Here is a 26,127-nt window from a genome sequence, read left to right on the forward strand (position 1 = left end):
ACCGAACCGCTAACAATTAGAGTTAGGCATAAGGTCGTCTCGCAGACAGTCCTCGCGACATTCATAGGGGGACTACGGGGAAACCTGGGAGGAATAGTTAGAGCTTGGAAGCCACAGGACCTGGAAGAAGCTTATGACATAGCCATCAAGGAGAGAAATTTGTACGTCGTTGAAACTTCGACATATAGTCATCAAAACAGAAAACCAATGAGACAGAACGATCGCTTTCGCCCAAATTACAATCAGTACTGGAATAGAGACAGCGACCAATCGCATTATAGGTTCTACAACCAGTCGCAGAATAGGGATCGTTATCAATACCAGAATAGGGACTATAACCGTTACAATCGCAATAGTGTTATATGTGAGATATATAGTGAGATATGCTTCATTTTGCCAAGCACAAACCGGCCTATTACAAACGGACAGAGATTGTTTCATTTCGAGACAACCAACAAGACAAAGGATACAGAAGCTGAGCATAATTTCGATGAAGGAGGAAATTTTCGGTCAGAAGCCTCGAAAAACAAACAGGATTCATGAGTAAATTCCCGTTGGACGCGAACTTGCCTTACATAATTCTATAATTTCAAGACAATAGAAATTTAAAATTTCTGAGCTGAAGGCTCTTTTATCACCCCTAAAATTGTACGGGTTAATGAAAGGATTACCTTTGAAAAATCCATTTCCATTACTCCGATTCTGCAGAAACACCCAATCTTACAAAGAGAATTAAAAGAGAATTTCCTTTTCTGATATTCAATTTCCACCAATTTTTCGGCGGACTAAAGGGCATGAACATTCTGACCCAGTTGCCAGTCACCGCGACAGTTATCATATTAAATATGTTGTATTTTGCTTCAACATCAGTCGTTCTTTTTAAAAAGTGAACTACCGGATGAAACTTACTGTCCTTCAGCAATCAAGTGGAGGCGTCAGCAGCGTCGCAGCGGAGAAGTGCTGATGATCGCAGTTTAGCCGTTCGTTGACGTTGATGGCAGCGAAAACTATGCAGACTTCTGGTCAGCATTTTGGGCGCTTGTGTTTTCCCAGAAACACTGTTGAAACACAAGATGTGGGACGATGACTTGTAGGGCAATAACTTGTCTATTGGTGTGTCGGTTGCTGATCTTAATACTAGAGTAAGCGGGACGCGTACATTGTTTTTTTTTATTATTATTCGATTTACGGTAGAAAAATTTAAATCTTCTAAAGATACCACCTACCGTCCGTAGGTGGCATGCACGATTCATAAACTCTATTGGGACTATGCCTACGTACTAGGCACAAACCTCCGCGTGCTTTTCAGTCCTACACACTTTTCCCTGTTCCAATCCGCTTTGTCCAGCGGGTGGCGAGACCTCATCCATCTTTTGCTTAAACGCCTCTTCTTAGCTATAAGGAGCAGAATCTCTCTGGTGATCGGGATTTTAGCTGCTGTGGGCCAAAACGGTTTGAGTTTCAGCCATATCTATGTTGTGTTGACGAAGGGTTTTCACCTTGTTTGCCAATATTCGATTTCGATTTCTTCCTGTCAGTCTCTGGAGAAACACGAGACATTCGCTTGATTTCTTGAAAGCGCTGCGGGGCAGCACATTGGGGCCTCGAGGGAACCGCAGTAGCCAATGATTCATCAAACGCAGCAGTTTCACTTGAATAATTTATAATATATGAGGGAACATTGGCGGTTCTTGTATTACTATTTTGACAATTTTAAGGCACACCTGTAAGTATCCAACAAATCACCAGGGTCCTAGCCAAGACTTGAACCCTGGGATAGATAAGCTTTGAGCTCACAAACTTCTGTTTGTGCGATCGCGTGGCAGCTGGGCAGCGGAGCCGCACTTCGAGCCAATTCATTCTTTTTTTGAATGAAAATGATTAAGTTTCACTATTATTTCACTGATAGGGACTTGGGGGGACACTATATATGTGCCAGTATTCTGGACTTGTCCATAAGTTTTTACCGCGAAAACTAATTTCACTTCTTCCACTTTTTCAGCTGCGTATTATTAGACACGAACCATTTCTTCTATACCTCTAAGAAGAGGAAGAATTCAAGAAACTAAGCATTCATGCTGCTTCGAAGCTTTTAAACGAAAACGGCAAAAAATATTACACGTACCAACTCAAAAGCAGTAAAGGGCTGCAAGTGGAACTAAAAGGCATTGAGCCTGATGTCACGCCCAATGAAGTTGCAAATACACTTCACGAAAAGGGCTTTAACGTTAAATCAGTTATAAAAAGCCCCAACCGCTCTTCAAGGTCGAGCAATCTACAATTCTTATTACACCGTAAAATTACTCTAGAAGAACCACAAAGGCGTAATGGTCCAACTGCCAAGAATATGGCCGCAGCAAGACATATTGTACCCTTCCTTCCGTTTGCGTCGCCTTGCCCGGTTAATAAACTTGATCCAAATTCAAAAAAATTTGGTAATTATGGTGAAAACCACTCAGCTAATTACCGGGGATGCCCTGTCTACAAAGATCTTAAAAGTCGCATGAACGTGAATAATTACACGCGCCTCCAACGTGATATACCAAGAGAAAATTCAATAAATTTTCACCATCACAAAAAAAAAAGAAAAAAAAATTCTTGATAGACGACTTCTCTCAAGCGTACAACTTCGCTTCACTACATTTCCTTGCATCAACTTGCGTCTTTGTCTCTAGAATCTGTATGCGGAATCTCAACCTTCTAGCTTTTATAGTTCCTGAGATCCGGACAGACGGACATGGCTAGATCGGCTCGGCTATTGATCCTGATCAAGAATATATATACTTTATATGGTCGGAAACGCATCCTTCTGCCTGTTAAATACTTTTCAACGAAACTATTATATCTGTTTACTCTACGAGCTGAGCTTCCTCAGATGAGGAAGCATTCCAAACCCCATGCAAAAACGTTTTCCACAAAAGCTGCATTAGGACACATTTTGCGGCAAATCCGAGATGCCCCATTTGTAATCACGTTGGACCCAGGGGCGGCTGTTAGTTGCATAGGTAGCAGGTTGGCTTAGCACTTCTTAAAAGAAAACATTCCATTTAAAAAAATTGCACCAAAAGTAAGCACTGCCGATGGTAACTGACAAGAAAATGTGGGAAAAGTTTGTCTAACAGTTCTCTACGACGAAAGGACGGAAGATATAGAAATATACATTGTGGCCACATTAAAGCAGGATCCTAATATGGTAGCAATTGAACATGAGTTGTTCGGAGTTGACCCAAATCAGGTATTAGGCAAAAAACTTAATATCTCATTTAATAGATGCAGGACAAGCCAAAGATAAACAGACGCTTTACCTGCAATGAAGAATGATTAAGTTAGGAGTAATAGAAGAATCTGATAGTTCGGGTCATTACCCTTAGTTTACACCCTCGTTTATATTTGGATAGCCGAAAAATGAACGTAATCACACAAAAGGATGCTTATCCACTTTCCCAAATCAGCGGCATTTTGGAGAAAGCGGAATTCATAACCAGTCTAGATTTAAAGAATGCATATTGGCAGGTTCCCTTTTATGTAGATTCGAGGGACAAAACAGCTTTTATAGGACCAGGAAGCCCGCTGTACCATTTTAAAGTCATGCCTTTCGCGTTATTGCGGAATAAAGTGTTTGTCTATATAGATGACTTGCTTATCGTGTCAGACACGTTAAATAAGCATTTGGAGGTACTATACGAAGTGGCATTGCACATTAAGCGAGTTGGACTATCGATCTAAATTGGGAAAAGCAAGTTTTGTTCCAAAAGAGTAATATATCTAGGGCATATAGTGGGAGATGGAGGAATTCCGGAGAAAATCGATGCGATAACTGAGTTTAACGTGCCTAAATCCCTTAAGGCTGTAAAGAGTTTTTTAGTTCTATGTGGCTGGTATCGGAAGTTCATTGGCAATTTTACGGCAGTGACAGCTCCGCTTACAGATTTGCTAAGCACGGGAGGGAAGTTTTTGTTCAACAGAAGCTCTAAAAGATTTTGATGATTTAAAACAAAAATTTTGTGAAGCTCCCGTTCTCAAAATTGCAGACATTTTTTATACACTGCGATGCCAGCAAGGCTGGTTTGGAGAGGTCTTAGTTTAGCTGTCTTAAGAACCAAAGACTTCGTTGCGGAGATTCACAGAAAGGGACATGATGACTCTCTTTCCGCTCTTAGAGGAATTAATGAAACTATCGAGCGGATTCGTCAATATTATTTTTGGCCAGGACTTGAACCGCATATCAAGAAGTACCTCTCGTGGAACTTGCATGACTACCACAGACTTCCGCTATCCAAGCCGACTGAATCAGAACGAATTTTCTAGAATTTATATATAGATTTTCTGGCGACTTATCGTGGATCAGGCAATGGTAACATTGGCATATTTATAGATTTTGACCATATAACCAAGTCAACCGGTAAAAAAAAAACTATGATGTTTTCGTGAAGTATTCAGAGACAGAACAGACAGACAGAAGTATTCAGAGACAGAGTTGTTCCATGTGTTTGGCGTATCATAATATCGGATAATAGCTTTTAGTTCCAGTCAGGGGTTGTTCAAAATCTTTTCGATAAACACACAGTGACACACACATTTACTGCAGTTCATGCACTTCAAGGGAATAGTTGCTGCAATCCGCTAGTATGTAAAAGGAGACCAAAAGATTAGATCTTCATATACGTTGTGCTCTGAGGTCATTCGGTGCATTCCGCAGTAGGGACAAGCCCTACAACGACAAGGACATACGGCAATAGCTGGCTTCTCGCGGTACCAGTACTGGTTCTCTTGCGTTCCCCACTCAGATTTTGGTGGAGGAGATTTGTAATGGCGCTAGTGCCACCAAATGTATCTGGAATTAGTTCCTAGCAAAACAGATGGTAACGTTGCGATAAGTCCAGGGGCGCCCGCAACCTATGTTTCAGCAACATGACGGTTGGCAACAACATGCTGCGTGCGGATTGTGCTCCGGAAAAATCCACCGCAGGTTTATAATGCGTACCCTGGCTACAGGGTACACAAAGATATTAAGAAATGTAGTGTCAAGTTAGTGGCTTTTAAGCCGCCATGCCAGTGGGTATCACAAGGGGATCAACCACCTGGTGGTACGCGCCGTGCTGGCTAATCGTAGTTGGGCTGCAGCTGGAAACTCTTAAAATTTCCACATCTCCGGACCGGACTAAGGTGTCATTCGACCCGTGCCGAGAGTCTGCCAGGCTGGGGGCCCGGGAAGCAACTAGACCAATCGCTTACGGAGAGCCCGGGCAAGTGGCATCCGCCTGGTCTGGCTAGCCTTACCCGGATCTCTGCCCGGGTGGACCGCTTATTTCTCTGCAACTCGTGGGAACCATAAAAAAATAGACCCACATTTTAAAATACCGCAGACCTTGACTGCGGGAAATGTCGCAAGACAGTTTGAGGACCGCCTCCTTGACGGGGCGGCCTACTTCAGTGGTAACACCAAAAAATGTTCCTAATCGGAGTGTGCCAAGAATCGGGCAGCCACACCGAGTCACTCGACTATGGTCCAAGCCGGCCAAGCGGGACGGTCTAAAAACCCATTACCGCAACTTGGTTAGCCTGGGGCCCGGGATGACCCTTTACCTTCAGCAGGGCAAGTCACCTGCTTAAGCTTTGTCTCTGGTTAAGACACCACAGCCGCTAGAGCAAAGGCCCAACTATGCTTCGAAGCGGGCAAACTCCACCCTGTCGCCTCCGACGGAATCGCCTAAGAGGCAGAAGGTGGAGAAGAGCAGGCCACTGACTGCTCCCTTCGATGGCCCAAGTACCTTAAGGGCTGCAAAGGCCACTGAGGTACGCAAGCCATCATATGCGGCCGTAACTGGGGCCATTAAGGTTGCGGTCGTACCAGAAGGGTACCCCAAAGTCGTCCTTAGCAGTGAGAACCTCTCACAGCTCGAGGACGCACTACTGGAGGAAATAGTCCTGTCCGGTTGGGATTCTCCAATCAAGTTTGGAGGAATCCACTTCAGGGTGGGTCACCTGATAGTGGACTGCCGCAAAGCAACCACTGCTGAGTGGCTGCAATTAGCAGTCCCCAGCCTCAGTAAGTGGAGCGGTGTCTCCCTGGAGGTAAAGATGGGCGACGACTTGCCATCGTCACACAACATAACCATCTTCTACCCCAGGACAGGGGACAAAACAACAAAGTTGATCATGGAATTGATAAAGAAACAGAATGACCTGGACACTGAGAACTGGCGTCTCATATCAAGGAAGAATGAGGGTGGTGGGTCGCTCCTCAGCCTTGGCATTGATGACAACTCATGCGCCAAGATTATTTCTAGTGACCATAAGCTGAGCTTCAGGTTTAGAGACATCTCAGTTTGTGGTTTAATGAAGGCCAAAGCGATCAAATCCGGCACAAGACAGGTCGAGACTCCTCGAAATCCACCAGTCTCCGCGGAGAAGGAGAAGCCCAATAAGCTCTCCGAATCCAACTAGGATCTGGTGGAGGATGAGGATCTCGATGCGACCGTCATCGAGATGGGGGATTAGACCCCGTTATCCTCTGAGGAGCTAGGCATGGAACTAGACCTACTGACTAAGGAAGAAGCGATACTGGTGGATGGTAATCTGGGTATCTCCAGATCAGCAACGCCGACGATGGAGCCGATCATCTAATGGTCGGAAGTACAGGGATAGCTCAGGTGAACATCCATCGCGCCAAGGCGGCCTCGGCTGTGCTGGCAAGGATGTTCACCAAACAACATCTTGGGCTAGCCCTGGTTCAGGAATCCTGGTATAACCAGGGAATAAAAGGACTGTACGTGAAGAACGCCAAGGTAATTTGGGATCAACGGGCCTCTAGCCCTAGAGCCTGTATCCTGTCCTGTAGAAGTATTAATTATTATATAATTACAGAATTTCTCACGCGGGACTGTGTACCGATCGTGGTAGAAGATGTGGGAGCAGCCAAGAAGGCTGTGGTGGCATCGGTATACTTTGCCGGTGACGAGGCGTGCCCACCGCCCGAAATCCCTGCACTGGCAGAATACTTCAAGAGGACACACCCACCCATCATCATCGGATGTGATGCAAATGCACATCACGTGATATGGGGCAGCAGCGACGTAAATCAAGGAGGTGAGTCACTCTTAGAATTTATCTTGAATAACAATCAAGAAATCCTAAATGTCGGAAATGTTCCGACATTCGCCAGGTCCCGATGGAATCCCTGGCTGTGTGCTCAGATTCTGTGCGGAAGCCTTGTGCAAGCCTTTACTGAAACTGTTTACCTTATCTTCGGAATCTTCACAATTCCCTCATATATGAAAGGAGTCCTTTGTGATTCCTCTTCACAAAAAAGGTAGCAAACTGGATGCAAGCAATTACAGAGGAATCTCTAAATTGTCGGCTATCCCAAAACTTTTCGAAAATGTTATCACTCATCATTTGCAGCACCTTTGTAGATCAATCATATCACCGTGTCAACACGGTTTTATGATACGCAGATCTACAACCACTAACCTCTTGGAGCTAACTTCTTTCGTAATAGAGGGTTTCGAAAATAATCTTCAAACAGATGTCATCTACACTGATTTTAGTAAAGCATTTGACTCTGTTAATCATTACCTTCTAATAAAAAAAACTTGATCTTATAGGTTTCCCTGTTGATCTTCTAAATTGGATTTCAAGCAATTCACAACAAGTTCTCTTTAAAAATTCGTTATCTTCTATTCTCCGAGTCACATCCGGTGTCCCACAAGGGAGCCATCTTGGTCCGCTTCTTTTTACCTTATTCATTAACGACCTCCCCTTAATAATAAAACATTCGCGTGTACTTATGTACGCAGACGATGTTAAATTATGCCTCCAGTACAAGGACACTTCTTGCCATTTGGACTTACAATCCGATCTAGACCGATTTCAAATATGGTGCCGTGATAACATATTAGACTTAAATGGCTCCAAGTGTAAAGTTATGACATTTTGTCGTGACAACTTCTTACTTTTTGCCTTGCGGCGCCTAAATTGGGATGCAAACCATATATTACCTCCTTATTCCAGTAGACTACTTTTAATTAATTTACCATCCCTAGCTAACCGTAGAACTATGCTTGGAACAGTCTTTATTTGTAAGCTTATTCGTGGGGATGTTGAGAGTCCCGACTTGATTAGTCGGCTTAACTTCTCGGTTCCAAGTAGAGTCACTTGAAACTATATACCCCTTATCTTAAATCATTGTAGATCTAATTATGAGTTGCATGACCCTTACAGAGTTTTATGTTCTGACTATAATAGACTTTATCCTATTATCTGTAATCTTGACTCTCTGCCGCTATTAAAGCAATCGATTTTATCTTTTCTATTACATAATTAGATCCTACTAACACTAATATTTAACATAGTTATTCCACATTATATTCATTTCATCGTTCCTATTCTATTTTTTATATCGCGTCTATATCTTCTCGCGAAACGAGACGTACGATACACGGCAGCGCCCCTCGGTCGGTTGGGCGGGAGGTGTGGCCGTGGGACCCGTGCGAAAAATTAAAAAAAAAAAAAATTTGTTTCAAGGGTAAGATCTGAGGTTCTGGACATTACACTTTCCAGCAGATCAGTGGCTTCGCATATAAGCGACTGGCACGTATCTCCTGAGGAGTCAGTGTCAGATCACATAATTATTCGTTTTAACATAGGACTAAATCTAGAATGCAGCGAGCTTAGGCGCAATCCCAGGAATACGAACTGGGAAGGGTTCAATGCCTCCTTACTGCTCCCTTGGTCGAGCCAAGAGGGAAAAAGATGCTCCATGGTGGAACGACCAATTGGAGAAGTTACGGAAAGCGACCAGGCGTCTCTTTAACAAAGCAAAAAGAGAAGGGAACTGGGATGCCTACCGGAATAAACTGACCATGTATAACCATGAGATCAGGAAACCCAAACGACGGAATTATAGAACCTTCTGTGAGGCAATAGTAAACACATGTGAAGGCGCTAGACTTCACAGAACAATTTCCAAAGGAGTGCAAGAGTCAAATCAGGCACTACGAAAGGAGGATAACTCCTATACTATAGGAAGTAAGGAGAAACTTGAGCTTTCCGGGAAGCACGCTTCAAACGGATGGGAATACCCCAGTAACGGCACAAAGTAGACTGCGTGCTACCGATTGATCTAAAGCAAAATCAATAGTAACAACGGAGAGATTAAGATGGGCAATTGGTACATTCCAGCCGTACAAATCTCCGGGTCCAGATGGCATTCAGCCAATCCTGCTAAAACGAGCGCTAAATCAGCTCGCAGTGCCGATCAGGAAAATACTGATCAGCAGCCTAGCTTTAGGACACATACCTACTGCCTGGAGTATAGCAAAAGTGGTCTTCATTCCAAAAGCTGGAAAGAAAGACATCACTGATCCGAAGTCGTTCAGACCCATCAGCTTGACATCGTTTTTGCTAAAAACGTTGGAAAAGCTAGTGGATGTCAGCATTCGCTCCAACGGACGCAACATGCCTACACGGTGGGCATTAAGGATTCACTGACTCATAAGGAAGTGGCGTTATGTGCCTTCTTAGACATACAGGGTGCTTTCGACAATATCTCCCATGCGGCTGTCAACGCATCTCTGGCAAAAAGAGGACTAGATGCGACAACCAAGAGATGGATGAAGTCACTACTGGCATCAATGCGTGACATGGCCACTAGAGGAGGACAGTCGTCCACAGTCGTTGCCCTCAAGGGGGTGTCCTCTCACCACTCCTGTGGAGGGGTTTACTTTGGCGGGGTATACAAGGCTATGCTGACGATATTGTCATTATAGCCAGAGGTAAATATGAGGAAACACTCTGCGATATCATACAACTGGGCCTCAATATGACCAGCGAATGGGGCAAGGAAGTAGGCCTGAGCCTAAGTCCTAGCAAAACTATTATTGTTCCTTTCACAAATAGGTACAAGCTATAGAGAATGAAGGCAATAACCCTGTCAGAATGTCGCATAGACGCCAGCAAAGAAGTTGAGTATCTTGGGATAACCCTCAACTCCAAACTTAGCTTCAAAACTCATGTCGATAACACAATTGATAAGTGCACAGAGCACACTGGAAAATCGTGGGGAACCTCACCACGCATAATAAGATGGCTGTACCTCATGGTAGTCAGACCCATACTAACATATGGGGTAATAGCCTGGGGTGATAGAGCACGCCTTAGCACCACTAAGGTGAAGCTTCATAAGCTGCAAAGAATGGCCTGCATATGCATGACAGGAGCAATGCGTAGCTGTCCCACTGCAGCCCTAGAAGTACTAATGGAGGTAACGCCGCTTCATATCGTCATTGAAATGAAACGGAAAGCCACCCTAATAAGAATTGAGGGAGCAGGAAATGACTGCAACCTCACCAGAAAGGATGCTGAAAGCGTAAAAAGGAATATCCCTTTGCTGATGCAACCAAGGGATGAGATGCCAGCTGACCACAGGTTCGCTAAGAACTTCAGCACTCATCTCAGTAATAAAGACAGTTGGACAACCCTGGGGAAAGTACACCCTATGAAACCACAAGCAATAAAGTGGTATACAGACGGATCCCTCACTGACGAGGGAAGTGGGCTGGGGGTTGTAGGCCCCAGGTTAAAATACCACGAATCAATGGGCAGATACACCAGCATTTTTCAAGCTGAAGTCTGTGCTATTGGACGCTGTGCGGAGTTTAATCTGCAAAGGAACTATTGTGGCAAGGACATTGCTATACTGTCTGATAGTCAAGCAGCCATAAAGGCGCTCAGCAAAGCTAAGATAACATCTAAGCTAGTAAATGAAGTGAGGACAGCCCTAGACAAACTGGGAGCTGTCAACAAACACACAATAAGGTGGGTCCCGGGTCGCAACAACATCCCGGCAAATGAGCTAGCGGACAACCTAGCCAGGAAAGGGGCAGAGAACCCTCTAATTGGGCCCGAACCATTCTGTCGTGTTGGTCACCACAAAGTACTGGGCTTACTTAAGTCAATAGAGGAAGAAAAACGTCTGTCCTTCTGGGAACACCTACCAGGACTTAGGCAGTCTAAGATTCTCCTCTGTGAATATAGCCATAAAAAGTTCAAGACCTTTATAACACACGGGAAAAACACCGTGCGCATTTTGAGTGGCCTTCTTACGGGGCATTGCCGGCTTCACAGCCATTTGCCCAAAATTGGTATTGCAGACAGTGAACTCTGTCGCTTCTGCTGCCTGGAGGAGGAGAGCTCTGCACATATTATATGTGACTGCATGGCGCTTTCCATCAGGAGGGACAGACTCCTGGGCATGTATGTAGTCTCACGGCAAACAATTTCATCCCTGAACCCCAATAAAATTATGGCATTTATACAGTGCATTGGACTTCAGGGAGATCTTTGAAGTCATGAAGGGTTAGTACAATAGATCAGAATGGGTCGCAGTACACATAGAAACCCACTTAATAATAATAATAATAATAATAATCCGGAGCCTCTTTGACAAGGATCACAGAGAGTGGGATTCGCATCTGCCGTCTGATTGCATGAATAATAAGTACCATATGTTGTCTCTCTAAGCAAGAAATTTTGACTCTCTCAATGTAACGGTTCTTTTTGTTTTTGGGCACTTTCTGCAAAAGGGCGCTAAATGAGGCGGTAACAAAAATAGCACTGACCACGTTTTTGCTGAATAAAATTAATAGGAGTGATTGCTTTGGGTTTTTTTTCGACATATTTGGAAAAAAGGAGTTGCATTAAAGGTTTTAATTGAATTTTTTTCAAAAGAAGACCAAAAATTCTCTAGTTATGGGTCGGGGAAAGCATTCTACCGTCGAAAAAAGGAATTTGATTAAAAACATGATCTCTAAAGGTAAAACCTATGCTAAAATGGGACGGTTTGTTGGTTTTTCAAACAAAATGATCCGCAACGCACTTCTGTTTGTCGAAAATAACGAAAAACGTGGAAGAAAGCCCTCTATGTCCAACGTGGAGATCAAGCGCTTGGTTCGGCAAAGCAAGAAGGAGCCTTTTAAGCCGGCGACGGAACTGAAGAAGGAGCTCCAGATAGCTGCAAGCGTGGAAACAGTTCGCAAACACTTAAGACAAAACAACCTTAATGTGTGCAGTCCCAGAAAAGTCTCGCTTCTGACTGCGAAGCATGTGGCAAAGCGAATCGAATATGCCAAGATACGCAAGGACTGGCCTGTGGAAAAGGGGCGCCACATTTTGTGGTCAGATGAGAGCAAAATTTTTTTTTTTTTGGTTGGAAAGGCTCTTGGTCTTATGTTCGGCGTCCACCATGAGCTGAATATAATCCTCGCTTCACATTTAAGACGGTAAAGCACGGGGGATCACACATCATGGTATGGGCGTGCTTTTCATACTATGGAGTAGATCCGATTCATATGATTCAAGGCATCATGGATCAGCACATTTACACAGATATCCTGGAAAATGTGATGGCACTATATGCCGAGGATGAAATGCCGTTTTTTTGGACATTTCAACAGGATAACGACCCAAAACACACAAGCAAGAGAGCTCGAAAGTGGTTTGAGCAGAAATCGATCCGAGGAATGAAATGACCTGCTCAGTCACCCGACTTGAATCCAATCGAAAAACTTTGTTCGGACGTCAAAAAAAGGTTTCTGAAGCCAAACCCAACAATAACGAGGAACTTTGGATTCATGGGAGATCGAGGATCAAGGATTCATGGAGCAAAATTCCTCAGAAACGGTACCAGGACTTGGTGGACTCCATGCCAAGAGGATGCGCAGCTGTCATTGCCTACAATGGTCACGCAACCAAATATTAATATTCTTTAAACATAGTTCTTAAGATATAATCCATTTCTTGAACTCTTATTTTATTTTTTGATTTAGTTTTACCAAAATACGAGAAACAGTGCTTTTTTTGTTACCGCCTAAATTTGAAGGTTTTTTTTTGTTTTACCAATTATTTTTAAAATATCCATTAGATCTGTTACCAATTTTATTATTTCGATTGAAAATCATTGTAGTATTTAAGATTAGTTAAAAAAATTATGAAAAAATGTCAGAAAATAGAGAAACGATGGGGCAAACACGAAATGTGCTTATGGTGCTATTATTGTTACCGCAACTGTATGTAGTCACACGGGAAACAATTTCAGCTCTGAACCCCAATAAAATTATGGCATTTATACAGTGCATTGGACTTCAGGAGGATCTTTGAGTAATGAAGGGGTAGTATAATAAATCAGACTGGGTCGCAGTACACCTACAAACCCACTTAATAATAATAGTGGCTTTTATTATTGCGCCAGGATGTGAGATTTCATACGCTGGCTTCCACCCAAAACAGCGAACACTCTTCTCCGTCACTGGCGGCAGAGTGGCTAGCAGAGGGTAAAAGTTGTTGGTTGGTGTTTTAGGCTCGGTTAGCCTGATCAGATTTTCTTGATAGCAGAGGGACGTGGAGTGCGAAAGGTGGACAGAGCTTTATGAACAAGGCCACTCGAAAGAAATCGGTCCTTTTAAGCACCATTAAAGAGAATTTGGCGTGGGAAACCGTTCCGGCATCCAATCTTGTTATTGAAACACACGCGGCAGGTCACTTTTGGGCGTTTAAATCTTTCTTTTAACAGCCGCAGCACGTTGGAAGCGTTTACATCGATGGATGCCGCAGCTTCAAAGTGAGTAAAAAAACTGCTAAAACAAAAAAAAACATCTAAACATTTGGTGCAGAAAGGCAACGAACCGCCTTGCATAGGAAATTTAGAACCGACCGAACCGAATGTTTCACGCAAACTAGAGGAAAGAGAGATCCGCAGCTAATCAGTATATGTCTTTTCTCCCTGCTTTCGTTTCGACCGAAGCAGATGAGCAGCCCTCAGCTGCAGCATCCGAATTCGGTCAGCAGTGGCGATTGTTTACAATTCGTAAGCGCATTCAGATTGTTTTTAAGCAGAAATGCAGTTAGATTTTGAGTTGCAAAAGCAATAGGGAACACCGCCGATTACTAAGTGCACAAAGCAAGTGTTTGATTTTATTTTCCAAAAATAATATTTATTTTATGTCAGTTTTAAGAGAATAAATTACAATGAATTCTGAATAGATTTCTTTTAGTTGAACTCGGGCTGAAGCAGTTTCGGTGAAATGGATAAAGGGGTCGTTGGAAAGCAGGGAAGGAACGACCGTGGTCACATTTCTTTGTGTGTGTGTCCAATATGAGAGTTTTGTGTTTGATTCGTTTTTTGTCCGTTTGTCACTAAGTCGCGATTCATGTCCTTGTGTATCCGTGATGTTTGTTTTTCGCAGCACGCTAAATTAAAATAGGATAATAATGTTTAGGACAATCTAGTCGCAACTATAACCCACACCTAGCGACGAGCGCAACTGAGAAGTAAAAGCGTGCGATGCACCAAGATACACTAACGTTGTTCGTTACAAGCTCCTAAATTACCACCAGTTCCTAAGCTAGTGCGATTGTCAGAATATATTATATATGTATTTATATAAAAAATAAGTAATTCAGATCACTTATAGGTTACACTCTACCATAGGAACAATCGAAACTACTAAGATTAACATAAGATAAATCGTATATCATAAGTATAATATGTCCCTCTATCGCTGAGATTTCGAAAACTATAAATCAGGAAAGCTGAAATTAAGCATGCAGATTTCAGAGACATAAGCGAAGCGCAAAAAAAAATTATAATATATTTTATTTTTTTTATTAGACTTGTAAATGTCAATCGAAAGACTTTTTGCAACCCAATTACGTCAAAACTGTCTATTATTTCTACAAAAAGTGCTATATTATGGATTATAAAGAAATATGAATATATGCAAGTAATATACATATTTTATCGTCAAATACATATTTTTCTCCTTGTCTTTAGTTTAATATATACACAAATAATACACACCTCTCTAGACAATGCTTTTAATACACTGTAGATAAAGATTAACATAGTACATCTTTAAGAAGTAACCCTAATGACCAATTAAAACACTCCCTTCGCTTATGCCGGTAAAATCTTAAATAGCTTTATTGCTCAGCTAAGGTCCACCCTAACGAAATCAATGAAAATGTCAATGAAATGTACATTGTACATGAATTCTCAGACAATGAGGAATTCAACAACTTTTTTATTGGGTACATACATATGTATATATGTATCGGCTGGACTCCGAATATTGTTCTTCTTCTGCTTGTACTTCTGCTGAAAAGTTACTTTTATTGTAGATACTTATACTTATTAATAATATGGCGAGCTACAGTTTATTTTGGATGTTATTGCTAAAGAATAATTGGAAATTGATCAGTAATGATTTTGTTATTTATCTGTGGACTTTAGCTGTGACTGTCATACGTATTTACTGGATATTTTTTGTTCCACTCGTATGGAAAAAGGTGCGTATTACAGTTGTAAAATAGAGAAGTAGAGAAGTATATCAGAAGTATATAATAATGATTTTCAGGATCTGTGTTAGAAGAATTTAGCGAAACTCTCTAGATATTGAAATGCAGATCAATATCCCGAAAGTTTTTAATAAACATTTGACAAGCTTAAAAGCTTTTTGTTTATCAGGTATAAACCTAGTTCATTATTGTTTTCTATGTACATATATGGTAAGTTCTTGTCAATCGGGTGGACACATCAAAAAGATGACTTTATCGTCTGAGAAGGCAAATAAGAAAACCGACTATCCGACTGTCCCCCTGTCCGTCTGTCCGTATGAACGTCGAGATCTCAGGAACTATGAAAGCTAGGTTAAGATTAAGCATGCAGATTCTAGGCACAAAGACGCAACGCAAGTTGGTTGGCCCAAAGCTGCCACGCTCGCACATAGGGAATACATCCATCCATATATGGAATATTTCCAATTTTTATTAGTCGCCCACTCTAACCGACCAAAATTGGTGTGCATACAGGAGTACATTGAACTTAGAAATTGAATAATATTGAGGCGAGATTCCAGGTGTTTCTTAAGATTATTGCAATGGTATTTAAATTTTACCTTTATAACCAGAATTTTTAAGTGGTCTACGCTTTTAATAGAATTATTCTTATATACCAATTATATAATTATATATAATTGAAACGCCAAAAACTGCCACGTCCACACTTTTGATCAATTCTTAAATTTTGCATCATTTTATTCCCCAGTATCTATCGATATCCCAGAAAAATTATGAAATTTCGCGCTTGCATTCAGACTAGGGAACTCGACTATACCATTCTTTCTTGCTTTTTTTAGGTTTTAAATCGGAGGGAGACTATTTATTTCATCAAGCTCTTAATTTGGCTTGGTTATGGGAATAACAATGGAGGAGACAGAGTTGAGCATTTTTTATAAATGATTAGAAGTTTTTGTTTGAAGGACCATTTTGCATTTGTCTAAACACTGGGTAGGATATTCTATTCCCTCCTGAGCTTTTTTCTTAAGCATTAGCCAATGCAGATTTAAGTTGTTTTTGTGAAGTTCTGGCTCCACAGTTTTGCTGAAGCAGATAGAGAAACCGGTTGATAGTTTCTAGCCTGATAAAGGAGTTTTTGCTGTATATATTCGGCTGGCAAATTGCAGTCCTTGGAATAGTTTGACCATGCATGGCGAACCTCTCTGACAATACCGTGGCAACAGGAGGCCTGAGTCCGAGTTAAGAAATTTTATAGGCGTGGTGGGCACGCCTGCTAAACGTTTGATATCCGTGCCATATGCCAGGCAAATGCGTGATCTTTAGAAATTTCTCACCGACTTTCATGATTTAAACCAACAATAACAACTGGCGTTCGCGAAGAGTCGATATAGAGATTATCATATTAGTAACGATCTTCAGAACACGGTGCAGTGCGAAGCATGAAAAATCAGTGATAGATTTTACTGAGTTTATGGAGGAAATAATTAAGAATTTCGAATGTAGTTGGGAGGTTTCGGGGAGTTCAGGAAACTGCAGCGGGAACTTAACGTATGGACGTTATTTCTTGTCCTCAAACATGGGAGGCCAGGGGCCATAGTAACGACTTCACTGAGGAGTATGAAACTGGAGTACGTACGCGATTAAGAAAAAGGGCAGAAAAGAATAAGAAAAAAACCACACAGAACGATAAAAAAAAACACTGACGTCCGCACTCGGTGTACTGTAGTAGAAGTAGTACAAAAGACACTAGAATAACAAGATGCGTAACGGCCATACATTCGTTTGGCACTATGCAGCCACTTTTTTGGTGAGCGCCAAATTTGCTCTCTTTCCGCTCGCTGACGCTGAGAGCGTAAGAAATCTAAAAATTTGCTTGCTTGTGTGAGTAAAAACAAGAGACGAGAACGCCTATATGTGTGCGTATTTGTGCTAGAAGACGATTTTGGGCCGAAATCAATTCTGATCGAAGAAACGAATGTGCACTAATGCTCAACAAAAAATTTTTTTATACACATTTGTTTTTTATTATTTTTAAAAATATTTCAAAAACTTTAATGTGTATTTTACAAATATTAATAAAAAGATCAGATTAGTTTTCCGAAATATTAAAAATTTAAGTAATAAAAATTAATAAAATAAATAAAAATATGAAAACTTTTTATTGAAAAAGTCATATCTGGAGGCACGAAGTGCGGACACAAGCACTCATCAATCACTGCCTTATTAATTTTTCTCACGTCGCAAGCTGAATACCCTATGACAAGTATTCTAATATAGTCATTTTCATTTCATTTATTATATTTCTAAGCTTTATTTAAATAATAATAACGTTAAGGCAATGCAAAACAAGAATTTTTCGCATGGTGCCAATTGATAAAAAATAATAAAGATTTAAAGTCAACGAACTTCTAAGGTGAAGGGCATATTTTGTCAAATTTACAATGCATGAGCATACGTGTGCACACATACAGTTGTATGCTATCACTGTATGCGTAGAAAAGAGCTGTTTGCTGTAGCGCTCTCCGCTCTTTCTCTCTCGAACAAAAAATCAAAGAGAGCCTGGAGCCACCTCTAGAGCCACGGCCAAAAAATCGCGTGCCAAAAATTTGTATGGCGTTACGCATCTTGTTATTCTAGTGTCTTTGGTAGTACTCTTAGATATTTTAACTTTGTGATATTTAATATTGGTATAATCTTATTAAGGAACTTTACTTGTAGAGTAAAAGGATATACTAGATACGCTGAAAAGTATGCAATAGGTAGTGTATATATATACTTGATTTATTAGCCGATTTATTAGACCTGTCCGTCCGTATGAAATCCTCGATCTCAAGAACTTTAAAAGCTAGAATGTCGAGACTAAGTATGCAGCTTCCAGAGACATCGACGCAGTACAATTATTTTCAAATGTCGCCACTCTAACGACAACAACCCGCCCAAAACTGCCACGCCCCCTCTTCTTAAGAATGTTTTCATTTTTTTTTTATTTTTGTATTAGTGTGGTTGTGATTACCCTTTAAATAGTGGTTCACACAACCACTGAGTTATTATTATTATTATATTTATTTATGTTATATGTTTAATTAGCTATTGTCTACGAGTTTTTGCCGCGAGCGTCGTTTGACGGCACGTCTATACTTTCTCGTCGTATGAACTTCTTCCTCGCACGCCTACTTCCACTCCCGAAATCATTCTCCCTCGACTTCTCCAGGCTTGCCACGTCGTTAGCATCTCTTCGTCGTCGTTAGATTAGATTGGTTATCCAGTCATTCTGCGTTGCCAGATCATTCCCACAAATTGGACATCCCACACAGCATTCGCGTCGAATGCGTCGTTTTTATGAGGCATCCATGGTTTTAAAAATTCAGCGCAAGTGCTCGTCTGCCTCACTAAATACGGAATCTTTTGAAACGTCATAACTTAAATCTTTTGATTTAACCTTTTCAATGTGATATGGTCCACAATACTTCGGTTTAATTTTAAAGCCTGAACCAAGCTGAGTTCTTTTAATAGCAAGTATGCCGCCGACTTGGTTTGATAGTTTTGAGGCTGGTCTTCGTATTAGATTGTATCACTTTTTGTTATCGTTTCAAATCTTAAGAACATGCTTCTTTGCTTGGATTCTAAGTTGTTCGCGCTCGTCGTTGAAATCTTTAATTATTTTATCCTCTAGCATATCCTCAATCATTTCATCGGATTTAAGGTGCATCTTCGTGACCGTTAATAGCTCGAATGGTGTCGTCTTAGTGCTTCTAGCGAACGTTGAGTTGATGCCTTGCTGTACGTTACTGACGAACTTATACCATTGTCGTAGGGCGTCAATTGAACGTTTTGAAGGACTGAAGTCATCCTCTCAACCTGGCCATTAGTTCGCGGAGCCCGTCGTAATGAGGTGATGTTTGATTCCTTCGTCACTACAATATAGCATATATATATTATATATTATTAGGTGCTGCCGCACCCTGTATAATGTTACTCGGATTGCTTTGCTCTTGAAGCCTTGCCACTGCATCTTTTGCTGATGTTTATTTGGCCGGATAGAGCCAGCAGAATTTGGTGAAACTGTCGATTACTGCTAATATGTGCGTATACTGCTTGTGCGTTAGCTTTAAAGGTAAAAAAATCTATATGGTACGTTTATAGCGGCTGTTGCTCATTATTACTTAGTTGATGAAGTTCGTCTTCATGTTTTCCTTGCTTACGGTTGCTTACAATAAATGGTATACAGCAGTTTATACATTTATAAATCTTCTCTTTCAATTTCGGCACGTAGAACTCTTTTCAAACAAGTTCCTTATTGTTCTTGTTGTGTTTTCTTTTCCAATAGAATATCGATTATTTCTTTCAGCTGGTCGCCTTGAGCCTGCGTATACTACATTTTACTGTGAAGGGTGTTCTCCGTGATCATCATTAGCTCATTATCAGCGTGACGATGGATCTAAAGAGCTATCCGACACAAGTCCTTCTTCTGGATAGTTTTAACTAAAGCATTACAATCTTTAATGAGTTTAAAGCGTAAGCTTCTTAATGCTTCTTTAATGCTTCCACCACAACAAATAACTTATAAACTTTCCTTCGGCTTCGGAAGTCTTTTTGTTGTTGTTTGTTTTAAGAGAGGTTTTCGTGGATTCACCATTTTAAGATTGTTGAAAGCAGTCATCTCCGAATCACCTATATTCGGTGATTCGCATCTTTTTAGTTATGTCTATTTGTGAAATTTTTGGAATACATTTTCGGAAACATCCTACTAAGGCAAGGAAACTGTATTTGCTTTAGATTGGCTGGAACTGGAAATGGAGTCCCAGCTTGCGTTTTCGCTGGAGCCGGTCTTATTCGTTGATTCTCTTATGTAGCCCAAATACTCGATTTTAGTATTCAAGAAATGACACTGCTTATGGTACTTATGAGCCCATTCTCATACTCGCAGAAACAGAAATTGTCCGTTGTTACTGACGAACGATGTATTTTTACGGCTTTCTTCCTCAATTTTTACGTTGATGAATCCGTTCTTTAAGACTATGGAACCGAAAATATTTGCATTTTGTAGTCTGTTGAGTTGGTCCTCGATTAAAGGTAGAGAAAAGTTATCTGTGATTATAACTTTGTTTATTCGCCTTTAGTCGATACACAAGCGATGAGATCCGTCACGTTGTGTGACCAAAACAATTGGACTGCTGTATTCTAATTAAATGTTTCGATGATGCCATCTATAAGCCATTGATCGGATTGATTGTCTATAGTTCAACGTTTGGTAGAAGAACATCTGCGGGTCGTGAGTGTATCGGTATGTCGTCGATAATGTTGGTTGACTTAGTGCTTGCCGGATTGTAGGATCTGACAATATTGTGGACTGTTTCTTTAGCTTTGTTGCTCGCTGTTGGTTCAATTTATCCAGTATCCTGATCTTCAATAAAAATTTTGACAATAATTGCTTGCTAGTGCCATGTGTAAAAAAAATAAAAGGCTAGTATATATAAGCTCTAAGAAGTTCACAGCAATGGTTTTAGCGGAGAGTATCGAATTCACCACCGTCGGTGCTCTTGTCAACAAAAGTTGATGGCTATTCACGACTACAAACGTCGCTCTGAGATCACTTGTCCTTGTGCATCAAAAACAAGGCTGATACTCGCCGCTGAAAAGTTATCTTTTTTATATAAAAATATATTTATCAGTGACATTTAATTGCTATCAATAAAATGCACAGCCTGGAAGAGGCTAACACTAAGAAGTGAGAATTCTATAGTCGACTTACCCAACTAGCAGATGCCCGGTACTAAGCTAGTGGAAATGCGAACGCGAAATTTCATCATTATTCCTGGGATTGGAGAATAAAATGAGAAAATTTTAAGAATTGTTCACAAGTGTGAGCGTGACCGGCTTGGCGGCTATTAGACGTTAGAGTGGACTTTTTTTATGAAAAAATATCCAACAATTTTTTAAAAATGTGGGTGTGGTAGTTTTTAACGGTTTTAGTGCGTTCGCGTGGGCATGGCATTAAGTTTTTTCACAAACCGATAGAAATTTACAAGACTAAAAAAATTATGAAAAAATATCCAACAATTTTTCGAAAATGTGGGCGTGGTAAATGTGGTGGTTTGGCTATGCAGCCCGCAGCCAGCAGCAGCTCATCATAAATTTGATTTATTTTATTTTATCACTCTTAAACATTACTCTGTTCAGCAATAGATTTGCATTTCCCTTTGTGCTATGTTCCTCTCTCTCAATAGAGAATGAGCACAACTGTTTCAATCTTTATTTTGTGAAACTTGCTCATTTGCCTTCTGCATAGCAAAGTCAGTTACAAATTAAGTGTTGATCACACCGGTACTGCTGTGATGCTCTTTAACTCTTAATCGGTTCGGCACGGCCACTGTCGTTGTTCTTTTTATACATTTCGGCCCTGTGTGGCAAAATATATTGAAATAAAACTGAAATATTAATTGAAACATTAACTTCCTCGTGTTTATAAATTGTCACACCACTTCTCCAAGTCAATGAAAAGGCTCATTGGTTCAACAGTAGCAACAGTAGGAGTTTTTAGAGCGTTGAGAACTATGTAACAAGCAGAAGGAAACGTTTTATTCTATATAAAGTATATGTATTCTCTAGCGAGATCAATAGCCAGGTCGAACAGGCCCTGACCGTCCGTATGGACGCCTTGATCTCAGAGGCTATAAAAGCTAGAATGTCGACTCTAAGCATGCAGCTTCCAGAGACATCGACGCAGTGCCAGTATGTAAAAGGTAGACGGAAGCGTTTCCTACTATATAAAGTATATATTCTTATATCTTGTAATTATTGCGGATCTGGTACTTATTTCGAGAAGAACTTGTCCAAGGAACACGAAAATCATAACCAACCACCATTAAGAAGAAGGTGTTCCAGGTAACCGGCTGGGCCACGCTGTTGTCGCTGTAGAAGAACCCAGAAAGTTTAATGACCAGGTGCAATGCTACCGATGACATACCAAGAGGTATTACAAACTGCAGTACACTTTTGTCAAGTGCTGTCAAAAGCATGCCTCCACTAAGGTTAAAAAATCCAAAGACGCTCCTGCTAGCTGTGGAAACTGTGGAGAGACGCACACAGCGTCATATCAAGTGTGTCGAGTTTACATTAAAGTCAAAAAGGGGAAGGGTTTCAAAATGACATGATTCATTTGTTAACGGAGTCAGGCAAAATTTTTATTGCTGCAGCATACTTGCCGCCACGGTAAGTATATAGGCGGGGTCAGTACCACTTCAAACTCCGAAGAGATAAGTCGTGCCACTCAGTTTAAAGCCTCGCTTCGCGTAAGCCCAAAACCCTTATCAGCAAAATCTTGATAAACAAATATCAAGCACAAAGAGATAATAAAAAACTCAACAATAAAAAAAAACAATACCGCTAACTCGAGATCAAGCCCTTAACCAACAATCATGACAGACCCACCAAACATTTACAAAATTACTTCAAAAACATACCAATCCCAATAAGGCGAATCTAAATTTATAATTATTAAAAGAAAAGACAACAACTCTTTCGAAAGAACTTCACCATTCATCATAAAAAAATCTGTGGACTTTGCCTGTGGAGGAGAAGTTGAGGGATGCAAACGAACAAGAGACGGCAGCTTATTAATAAAAACCAAAATTGATTTACAAGCCAGAAAACTTTTGAAACTAACAACAATTGCAGAAGAACTAAAACCACAAAATGTAACTGAAGTTAAAAAAAAATTGAAACGGCAAAATCCCAACTCTAACTCCGACACCAACAACATCACATTAGTTGAAACTGGACTAATAATTATAACCTTTGAATCGCATAAGCTCCCCGAGATAGTACGAATCGGGTACGAAACAGTCCGAGTACGAGACTATATCCCACTCCCACTTCGATGCAAAAAATGCCTCCGCTTCGGTCATCCAACACCCATATGCAAAAGTGTAGAAACTTCCATTAATTGCTCAGAAACAAAGCACACAAACGACGGAGAAAAATGCACAAACGAAAAAAACTGCTTAAATTGCCGAAACAACCCAGAACTTGACCATCAACACAGCCCAATTGACCGCAAATGCCCTACGTTCACAAAAAAACAGGAATTTACAGCCATTAAAACTACACAAAAAGTTGACCATAAAACTGCCCAACACATATATTTCGAACGTCACGGCTTCCAAACGAAAAACACCTATGCCAAAACACTTACAAACGGCACAACCCAGAGGACAACAAACACTCTGTTACCTAATATTCACACAAATACAACCCTATCACAACACCAAAATCCGCACCACACACCCACATCAGCAGCACAAAACACTTTATCTAAGACACCAACAACTGAACGAGCCAAAACAACCTTAATATCCAACCAACCACACCAACACCATCACCACCACAGCTACGACAAACTAAAAGACATGGATACCGACTACACACCTACCAGAAAACCATCTACGGCATACTCATCACAACTCACAGAAGACCTAAAAATAAAAATCTTCCCGAAAGATAAGTCCAATAACCTATCCATAAACCTTAAAGCATCGAAACTAAAGGCCAAAGCTCTAAACAAAAACAAGCACACTAACAACAGCGACAGCGAATCCATATATAACCTTAAGCTCTACACAGAACCTAAACCGTTAACACTACCTTTAAGTTAAGTTATAAGCTTTAATTTTCTCACAAATTTCACTAACTATAGTCCAATGGAATTTAAAAGGATATGTAAAGAACTACAGCCAACACCTTATTCTAATCAAAAAATACACACATCATTTCATAATAATAGCGAAAAGAGTCTGGTGGCTAGTGACATATAACAATATAATTAACGACAACCAATTCGGATTTAAAAAAGGAAAATCGACTTCGGATATGTAGACTATCTCATAACGAAGTCAAAAATGCACACCTCCCTCGTCACTCTTGATTTTTTAAGAGCCTTTGATCGAGGTGTGCACTCCATAATCCAGCAATTGCAGGAATGGAAAACGGGCCCCAAAATTATAAAGTACATTAAAAACTTCATGAGTAACAGGAAAATAACTGTCCGCGTCGGTCCGCATACATCAAACCCATTACCCCTATTCAACGGAATCCACCAAGGTTCACCCATATCCGTGATACTATTCCTCATAGCATTCAATAAACTATCCACCATCATATCCCTACACAAAGAAATTAAATTTAATGCATACGCCGACGACTTCTTCCTTATAATAAATTTCAACAAAAACACAAATACAAACTTCAGCTTAGACAACCTATTTGACGATATAGAAAATTGGTGCTCCTACTCAGGGGCATCGCTATCCCTATCCAAATACCAACACCTCCACATATGCAGAAAACACCACTGCACATGCAAGATAAGCTGCAACAACATCCAAATTCCTACCGTTACTTCCTTAAAAATTCTGGGAATGGGAATGGGATTCTGGGACCTTAAACAAACAAACAAACAAAACAACAAAACTTACTTCTAACCAAACTACACAATAAGCTCAATATAATAAAAGGCCTATCGCGTCTTAAATTTAATTGCAACACGCATACACTAATTAATGTCGCAAAGGCAACAGTTATAGCCAAGCTAGAGTATGGTTTGATTCTGTATGGCCATGCTCCCAAAAGCATATTAAACAAAATAAAAACACCATTTAACTCCGCAATCCGTCTAGCTCTCGGAGCCTATCGCTCTACCCCAATAAATAACTTACTTTACGAATCGAATACTCCCTCTTTAGAAATGAAACGAGACCTTCAAATAGCCAAACTATCTCAAACCCTAATCTTCTCCAAAAACACCCCAACACATAAGTTCGTTAAGCATAAAAAAACTAAAAAGAAAAAACACCAATAATAGACCTAACAATCAAGCTTAGCCTAGAACTTAATCTACCCTACAAACCAGTAAAACTCCATAAATACAGGCCATCATGGACCCTCCCCAATCTAATAGACACGTCACTCAGAATCCATAAGAAAGAACAAACATCTCCAGATCAATACAGAAAATTAAAAGAACACACAAAGAATAACCTTTAAACACATAATTTCATATTCACTGACGGTTCAAAAATTAATTACACTATAACATTCGCCATTACAACGGAAACATAAATCTTGAAATACGGCATACTGCATCCATATTCATTCGTCCTCACCTCCGAAACAATCGCCATCCTAGAAGCAATAGAACTTATTAAAAACCAAAGAGGCAAATTTATTATCTGCTCCGACCCTATCAGCAATAGATTCAATCCAAAACACAAATAATAACAACTTTTACCCCAGCAGAATACGATCGCTAATAACGCAACATGCAACCAAAATTAAAATAATGTGGATTTCTGGCCATTCAGGAATAAAAGGAAATGAACTAGCCGATCAAGCTGCAAAATCAGCAATCAATATACCACTTATCCTCACCCCAAACATAAATACCACAGATATAAAAAAAAACAGCTTAAAGCCGACCTTGCGACGAAAAATAAAGAAAACATAATAAACTGCAGTCCATGGTACCAATCTATTAATACGAACACCTTACACACATGCGATTACCTCAAACAATCTCCCCCAAATTGGACCAGACTCGACCAAATAAAAATAATACGACTTCGACTAGGACACACAAACATAACCCACCAACACTACCTAAATCCCAATTCAATACCAACTTGTCCGTTTTGCCAAGGAGATATTTCAATAAGCCACATATTAAACTCTTGCCCATCCCTCCTCCTACAAGCCAAACAAGATATATTTAACAACACC

The 26,127-nt window shown here is 40.5% G+C and overlaps 1 protein-coding gene across 10 annotated transcripts in view; it reads left to right on the forward strand.

Moving 5' to 3' along the window:
* Positions 1-15,099: 15,099 nt before the first annotated feature.
* Positions 15,100-26,127, forward strand: part of LOC6612993 (cholesterol 7-desaturase) — a 34,166-nt gene continuing 23,138 nt past the window's right edge. For 6 of the 10 annotated variants that reach the window (XM_032718854.1, XM_032718856.1, XM_032718857.1 and 3 more), the window contains exon 1: positions 15,107-15,345. In XM_032718854.1, coding sequence (XP_032574745.1) covers positions 15,199-15,345 — 147 coding nt within the window. In that variant the 5' untranslated portion in view covers positions 15,107-15,198. Of the gene's footprint in view, positions 15,346-26,127 lie in introns of all 10 variants that reach the window. The other 4 variants (XM_032718860.1, XM_032718861.1, XM_002037448.2 and 1 more) reach the window with 3 other exon arrangements.

Source organism: Drosophila sechellia, chromosome 3L, assembly GCF_004382195.2.
Source record: "Drosophila sechellia strain sech25 chromosome 3L, ASM438219v1, whole genome shotgun sequence".
Lineage (NCBI taxonomy): Eukaryota > Metazoa > Arthropoda > Insecta > Diptera > Drosophilidae > Drosophila > Drosophila sechellia.